Source organism: Chaetura pelagica, unplaced genomic scaffold (assembly GCF_000747805.2).
Source record: "Chaetura pelagica isolate M959 unplaced genomic scaffold, ChaPel_1.0 scaffold90, whole genome shotgun sequence".
Classification (NCBI taxonomy): domain Eukaryota; kingdom Metazoa; phylum Chordata; class Aves; order Apodiformes; family Apodidae; genus Chaetura; species Chaetura pelagica.
This window is the reverse complement of record NW_009953496.1, coordinates 7,102,088-7,110,836: the sequence shown is the minus strand read 5'-3', so window position 1 is coordinate 7,110,836 and position 8,749 is coordinate 7,102,088. Positions and strand designations below refer to the sequence as shown.

The 8,749-nt window shown below is 36.2% G+C and overlaps 1 protein-coding gene across 1 annotated transcript; it reads right to left on the bottom strand.

Moving 5' to 3' along the window:
- Positions 1–879: 879 nt before the first annotated feature.
- TBPL1 (TBP-like 1) lies at positions 880–7,893 on the bottom strand. Its single transcript, XM_009999137.1, has 6 exons — positions 7,705–7,893; positions 6,978–7,060; positions 6,169–6,232; positions 4,295–4,398; positions 4,098–4,192; positions 880–1,405 (listed from the first exon to the last, which is right to left on the bottom strand). The coding sequence occupies exons 1-6, from the start codon at positions 7,837–7,839 to the stop codon at positions 1,335–1,337; spliced, it is 552 nt and encodes a 183-aa protein (XP_009997439.1). The 5' UTR covers positions 7,840–7,893; the 3' UTR covers positions 880–1,334.
- Positions 7,894–8,749: the final 856 nt, after the last annotated feature.

The following is an 8,749-nucleotide window of genomic DNA, read 5'->3' as shown; positions in this document are numbered from 1 at the left end:
GCCTAGTCCTTGGATCATCTTCGTGACCCTTCCCTGGACCCTACCCCAGCCTGTCCACATCTTTTTTGCATAGCAGGGACCAAAACTGCACACAATACTCCAGGTGTGGCCTGAACGATGACTTATTTATCTCTGCACGTACTGCCCTTGTTGATGCAGCCCAGCATCCTGTTGGCTTTCTTTGCTGCTGCAGCACACTGTTCACTCATGTTGAGCTTGGTGTCCCCCAGAAGCCCTGGGCCCCTTTCACAGAGCTGCTCTCCAGCCAGGTAGAACCCAGCCTGTGCTGCACTCTGCATGTTTTCCCAGGCACAAGACTTTACATCTGTTCTAGTTCCTGTCATGAAAATAGTATACAGTAATAAGAATGTGGAAAAGGTTTCTGTTAATCTTTTCAATAAGAGGCTGGAGCTGGATTTGCATGACTATACCATCTTCTTGAGTTGAAGCCCGACACCACTTTCCTGAAAACCGAAGCTCACGTAATAACTTTTTTTCCTTTTGCATCCAGCAGGTGGACAAGGCAGTTGTTTTTTCTACAGCAGCTTCATTAGTTGATAAGATTTCCTCATAATCTATAGGAAAACAGTTGCTGTAGACCTTTGTATTTAGAAAAGTCTTCTCTTCATGTAGCAGCAAGAAAATTACTTAAAGTCTGGCATGTAGTTAAGAGAACTGGGAACAAACCAAATTTCACCCTCAGATAAACAGTTAACTACTATAGATTTCAATCTAACCCACGCACAAAGTTTTACACATACTACAAATAGAAACAGAAGCTATTGGCAAAAGACTATTCTTACATTGTTTCAAATTAATTTTGCATCTATACAATTTAACTGTAATAGAAAAAGGGAAAGGAATATAACAGAACAGGTATGAAGAGAAATATTTTCCAAACTTTTATTTGTGCACATTCATCAGGTGAAAAAGATAACTTTTACAGCTTCTTTGGTGCCCAATATTCAGCATACAAAAATGTAAAAGACTATTCACAAATAAAACACAAGCTCAAACTAAAAAAAAGGTTTAATGGTAGTGCACATCGTGACAGCTTTGCTTATGAATACACAGAAATTACTGCAAAAATAAATAGAATGTCTTTTTAAAAGCAGCAATTTCATTTCTTGTAAACTTCTGTTTTTACAATACAGCACTGTTAAAGAGTAAAATCCAAAAGAACTGGAGTTTATACTGTGGCCATGAACAAGTAAAAGTGTCTTTACTTCTCTGCTATGGTTGGTCCAGTTTTCCTTTTTGCTTTTAGTCCAATGTGCAGCAGTCTTTAAAGGTGCTTGGTTAGGAACCTAACCATCAGTGGTGAATTATAAAACTTATTTCCTGCTTTCAAACACGAATGGATAAATCTGTTCCACAGCACTGGCAACAGCCTTTACGTTTGGCCCTGAGACACATTTAAAAAAAAAAAAAAAAAAAGAAAGAAAAAAAAGAAAAAAAGCAGTCGGAAGAGAAATATCAGAGAATTGGAAATTAAAACAACAAGAGTATGTTTAAAATAACAATATTTTTAGCCACCACAACTTTAAAATTTAGACAAAAATAATTTTGCACCCATTGCTCTCAAATTGAAGCAATGTTCCTCTAATAATTTTTACTGACAAGAAACCTAGCATGAAACCTGCAAGATGCTTTACAGTAGTCAATAGCTAGATTCCAAATAAATAATCTGTCATTTAATTTCATAACAATTAGAGTGCTTTTTGATTTACTGGCTTAAACAGCCCAGAAAGGAAGGCCAAGGCTGAGTGGCAGAGGTAAAAGAAATACTTCTACTTATGCTAATCTTATAGGAATTGGTATTACTCAAAGCCTAGCTAGTTTCATATCTTTTAAAAACTTACCAATAAAAACTACTGCTAAATAATGCTGGATTTAACCCAAGTGTGTTTCAGGGTAGGTTATTTTATGTTTGAAAATTACAGGCTTTCTAGTCTGGATTTTACAAGTAGCTCCATCACTGATGTCAGGACAAAATCTGCAAGCCAAGGAATGGTTGTTGTCTCAGGATGAAGCATATGAAGGTTATCAATCATCATCTATGAGCACTTGGGAAAAGAAAATGAATGAACTAGAGATGCCTTCTAATGGCACTAGACCACTTTATGCAATGAACAATTAAGATTGCAAATAAGTGAGCATTAAGCCAGAATAAATTAATCCTGGATGGAGGTCTGGTGAGGCACATAAACAAAAACATAAATTTCTCATGTGCTTTAATGACTTTTTTCTAACCTCACTTTAGATTTTTAGCAAGGTATGCATTGACCCCAAACAAGCCTGATGAAAGATACCTGCCTTCTGGGCAGATACCGCACCTTTCTTAAATTTGTCTGCTATCACAGAATTCGAGTTCAGAGAAAGCCTTCAGAAAGTGAGAATATGAGTAGGCAAAAAACTATTGTAAAAAAAATTAAAAATGCTACTCCCTGCAGGGTTGAAGAGATGTAAAAACTGGATTATCATTGTAGGGAGTGTGAGAGAAGAAAACAAACAAAACAAAACCCCAAATCAACACCCTCATTGCTCATTTTGGAGGAAGAAAAAATAATACTTCATATTATAGATAAGTTAATTAGTTTTTTCCTCAATAAATATTTTTAAACTCACCCCATTAAAAAGAAAAACATCCTCCTATTTTCTTAATAGCATTTCTGATGTTGTATCTCAAAGTATTTAAGTTTGTGGCGTGACAAGTACTAGTACTACAGAAATGTGAATCATCAAAAGGAACCTCATCTGAAGGCACTTGAGCAGGAGTACAGTAACGATGCAAAGTAATCTAAAACATTTTTAGAACAAGAAGTGTAAGATCGTGGACATTATTTTTCCCTTAGAAGAAAGGCCTAGGCAAAACAGAAGCCTTCAAAACTGATGTCTGAGATATTTCAAACTCACTGTACCAAAGAAACCAGAATGTAACAAATAAACCAGGAGAAATGCTTACTACATTCACCTACATATTAGAAAGGACAGTTCTGGAAATATGAAAGTGATTTGTCCCATATATGGAGTAATAAGAACCTTACAAAGGGCTAGATCTCATTAGGATGCTGACAAGACACACTGAGAGCCTTCAATTACTGCACTGATAGTCAAACTTCTTAATTATTTTAAATTGAGTTTCTAGTTTTGGCTAGTCCAGTTGCTCTGCTCAGCATGTATACTGCAATCTTTAAATACTTTTTAAGGCCTACATTTTCATGTTACCAAATCTGATGGAGTTTCAAATCTTGGGAGAAACATTTGCTATAAAGCCTAGGTATTTGTTAAGGAATTAAGATGTGAAAATAAAAAACACTACCCAATTTCAGAGTACATGAGCTCTGGTTCAACCACAAGACAGAATTCCCACTAAAGTGATAAATTTTTTTGGTTCTATACCATTTTAACATGTATTCTCTAAAAAACCTGACTTACTGTATCTGAAAACCTGTGGTGGACACCTCACAAGCAAACATAACAGAGTGGAAAATGAGAATTAGGACAAGAGAGGAAAAACCTTGCCATGGCTTATCTAAGACCCAGGACAATCATGTGTCTGACTACATGGGAAAAATCACTGATGCCTGTGATTCAGGTGGTGCTTCTCTCTCAGTTGCGCTTTAACAGAAAATGGCACAAGTCTGAAGAACTGCAAGCATTGGTTACCTTCAGCTATGACAAAATGCTATGCTATCCTATCCATTTCCCTAAATCTCCAGCTTGGAAACATGTATTTATGAAAGGTATCTTAATGCTACATGCAGCATAACTTATAGCATTATGACGACAAGAAAGAAAACACAACACAACAAAACAAACAGGAGGAAAATGCAAATAGTTAATTACACAAATAACCCCTTCATTCTCAAGTCCTATCTAATTTTTGTTTTTATAAAAAACACTATGTATATTCAGTCAAAGTTTTTTTTAATTCTTCTGGCACTTTTCACTGAGAAACAAACTAGGTGCTAGCACTGGTAAACAAAATCCCTTCAACATATCTTTTGACTGTTTTAAACATTTTATTTTCCTAAACCTACTCACTCTATAAATATTCCCAACAAGTTAAATATTTATTTTTGACATAAAAATACCTGTAACTGTGATACTGCCTGTGGAAAAAATCTGTAAGGTAGCTCTGAGAGTTTTTATTCTGTAACACACGGCAGGATGAAGTTCTGGTTCATAACTAGAAAACAAAATAAAAGGTAAAAAAGATAGACCTAGAACTGAAAAAAATAAAATCTTAAGAAGTATATGAAGATTATAATGCTTTAAAATCCTACCATACCTCGCATGAGGTCTGTTATTCTTCGTGAATTCTGGCAATCTGATCTCAAAGGGCATGTTGCACACTGCTAAAACATTCACAACTTTAAAATCTGTGAAAATTACCTTTTCAAAAGAGAGGGGAAAAAAGACATTAGAAATTCAGTTTAAAGTGAGGCAGATGTATGGCTTGCAAAATAAAATAATTAGAAGAATGCTAATTAAGAGTATTTTGATGAGATTTCAAAATGAACACCTTGCGAGTGCTGCCTTTCTAATAGGAATCTAAACAGTGCTTAATGGACTCAAATCACTTACTTTATCCTTCTATAGTACAGTAATTGTTGAACTAGATACTTCACAGTTGTATTACATGGTTATAGTACAGTTAAAGAACCAGATACAGAAGCAACTCATAATGCTGTACTAAGCACTTCCAAATCGAAAAGAAACTAAACAGCTCACAAAGCATCAAAATAAGCAGACATAAGCTTACATTTCATTGTTACATGAATTTTATGCAATTTGAAAACTTCTTTAATACCTTGTTGCTATACACTGTTTTTATTGAAGCTAAGAAATAAGAACTAAAAATAAGAAGAAATCAGAAAAAAGGTGACTTTATTTTTGTTTCAAATCTCCAGTGGCCAGTATGGCAAGCTGTTATGCTACTCCCATTACTTTCTGAAACCCAGGACAAACTACTGGCTCTCAGTTATTCTTTACCACAGCCATTTTAGATGACAATAAAATAGCCCACATAAAATTCTTAAACAAACAAATGCACTGCTAAGAAGTCAGTGTTGACAACATCACTGAAGAAACTTATGTTCATTTTCTAAACCTGCCTAAACTTAAAACGACCATTCCTCAGACAAAACTTTTTAGAAAACCAGCAGAAGCAACTTAGCCTTACAAAAGCTCAATTTATCAGTTTATTCTTCAAAATACATTCCACCTAAACTGCTCACTTTATAATAAAATTTGGTGTGTTCATCTTGGAAGCACTGTTTACCTTACCAATTTAATGTTCCATTCCAACTTTAAGAGGCTGGGTCTGTGTCTAGTGTATGCAGACGTACCAGTAAAGAATCTCTAACTTCTGCTTGGGTCTGATGCAGAATTACCAGGACAACCTGTCATCACTGCCTTTATATACTGCCACCACAGGTAGTCCCTCCTTGCCAAAAGACAATCACTGTGTCTATTTAATTGCCTGTCTGTAAACTGAAGCTATTGGTAAACAGCACAACTGACTACTAGGAAATTTTATAGTACTAAAATACGCCATGTTAAGTCACACATGTTGCTGTTTTTTAACCTTTGTTATGAAACACTAGTTGTGCTTTGATTGGTAATGTTAACTCAAACCCAGAAAAAAGAGAGGAGTTTAATATCCTAAGTATTTTACTTGGCTTACTTCCTGCTGTGCAATCTGACAGCACAGAAGCACTTTTTTTCCCTCTCCTTAATTAAAGAGGCTCAAACTCGCCCTTAACAAATGGACATGTGCCTGCTATTCCATGAGAAAGAGAAAACAATGTTCAAATGACAGTTAGGTTTATACTCTTCAGCATTCCTTCCAAGTAAATCTTTCAAGATACTGTAGATGCTATCCAAGAAACATCTGTGGGTGGTTCATTTATTAAACAAATGTTGTTGTTCATTAGCCAGTGAAGAAGCACTATTCTGAGCTTGCCAAACGAAACTCAAATCTACAAAATAAACCAGTTTCTCTTTAACCAGCACCTGGAAAGTGTATGCCAACACAAAAGGGGGGTATGAGTGAAAACATGCTCACTGCTAAATGGTTATGCTCCTTCATTCTTGCTTCTTTCTAAAAAATGGACTACCAGCATTGCTTGAGTCATACAAGTCCTTTTTCATTAGAATTACCTGAAAACCTAGTTTCTGAAGACTACGAGCTAATCGTCTGGCACCAAATTTAGCTTCTTCTTCACTGTAAGGGAAAAAGAAAGGAATCTAGCATTAACAGAAATAGAGTACATATTTGTGAGCACGCATACCACAAGAGCCACTCAGACAGAAAATGAACCCGTTACATCATGTAGTGCATGAACTATGATCACGTGGACAGCCTTCATGTTATCCTGCTCTACGTATTACGTTTTAACTACCTAGATATGCAAACAGAGCCCTTTATGCCCTGTTTGAAGAGTATCTTGGTACTTGGCTGAGGTGAGTCATATTTTGGTCATACATGGCACTAAATACTCTGAAGATACAAGTATGATCATGGGTAGTCTGGACTTAGCATCCTGAACAACCATCTTCCATTTGAGACAGAGATCATATATAGAAAGTATGCAAACTTAATATTGTACCTTATCTTTACTCCACGATGCAGACATATCTTAAAGGAATTCAGCAGTTAAGAATTTAGCAACTCTCAGATGTAGCTGACTTGAGAGTGTGCTTTTGGTTCTTTCTAGTTTCTCAACAATGTATAACTTGTTTTAATTCAGGTGGGTTTTCATGAAAAGATAAGAGATCTCGCTCAGAAAAAGTCATCCCTTTCGAAGTTTCAAGTTTTGGCTAAAAACACAGTTCTCAAATCCAGTGATCCATTGTGAGTGAATATTAACAGTGGCAAGCACTGCCTTCTGCCATGTTCTTAACCTGCAATATTGTATTTTGAAATGCAAAATAATTTACAGTTAGAGAAAGAATCTTCATTAACTCACCTTGTGGCTCCTGTGCAAATAACTTTTCCTGAGGACCAAATGGTGGCTGTAATCCTAGGTTTCCTAAGCTTCATTAACACTTTCTATAAAGAAAAACAAAAATGGAAGAATTGGGAATTAGTGGTAGTTCAATTTCATACTGGAAACAAAAGTAGCCAACTGCCAGATAAATAAACTGTTACAATAATAATACTTCCTGTATTTTTATAGCCTTAACTGTTTTTTCATCTCTTTCAGTAAATAAAAAAAACAAACAAGAAAAAAAACTCCTGAGACAAGCAAAATAAGTACAGAGTATCTCAGCCAGTGATTCAGAGTTCACAGAACATTAAATGAAGGTATTTTCCTCCAAATAAAAAGCTGAATGCCATGAACACTGTCTTTTTTTGTTTCTTATTACAGTGACACCCGCATTACTGACTCCTTATCAGAATATATTTTCTTGACAAACCACCAAATTCTGGGAGGCAAAATGGATCCTGAGGTGTAAGAGGTCTCATCACACACCTTATACCAAGTATTTACCTCACTAGTTGTAGTCTTTTCAGGTGATATTTACCTACTCCCCTGACTGCACATTTAGTGTATGACAAACTGCATGCTTAACAAGACATAAATACAGAAATAAAACTATGCTTTTTTCTATCCACTAGATATCAGTCATAAGAATGTTTAGCTTAAGAAACATTGGTAAAAACAGGTAACTGAGGTATGTTGAATCCCTTACCCCAACATCACGCTTGTATATCACATTTGCTCCCTCTAATGCGATCTTCCTCAAGTTTAAATGACATCTTGTTTTAAAAACACACACTACATTTGTGATTAAAATGTCCAATGCAACATCACTGTCTGCATCCATTGGGGTGATTTACAACTCAATCTTCCCACCAGCTCACCGTGAAGATCACATCCTGAGAAATGAAAATGGTAAAATTAAACATACCAGTAGAAAATTGCCTATTAACGCTATTATATACATCTGTCCCTCAAATGAGACAGGAAGCAGAAGTGACTACACTCTGACTCATGTAAATTAACTAAATGTGTTTGGGGATGGGAAGAGTCTGCATCCTGTATGCTAGAAAATGTGAGGTTACTTGTTTGAAGCCATGTTGCCAGACTTAACAGAAATAAAGCACATATATATACAAATATATACATTTATATATATATAAATATATATATAAAAAAAATAGCTAAACTTGCCAGTTAAATATGTTACAACTCTTACCACCTATATTAGGACAGAGTAAAGATTACTGAAACTTTTTCCATAGCTCCAGTGGATAATCTTTTCTCAGCTCATTTGAGAATGTCATTAGACACTTCAGGAAAATGTACTTATGTGACTGGTGAAGTTGATAATTCTGAACAGATTGACATTTGTGTTGGAATGGATAAGACTACTGAATAACTCCAAACTAAGAAGGGTCACAAAGACTGCAGTCTGTAGACAGCCTGCTACCACAGCTTTCCCATCTTCATCCGGCACTCTTGGCCTAACTCTCTGAATCTAATAGCACAATGGGAACTATACAAAAGGTTCTGGTGGTAGCAGCAGCCTGGTCTGAGCTGCAGTGGCCTCTCACCCCTTCGGCACCGCCCATGGGAACAGCACAGAATGAGTGCATTGTACGAACAGAATGACAGCCAGTGCCTCTGAGGAAATGCATAAGGGACTGTGAAGGCAGAGCATGGCTGCCCAGGGCACACACAGTAAGCCTAAGGAAGCCAGAGAGCATCCAGTCTGCCCATGCACACCAAGGACA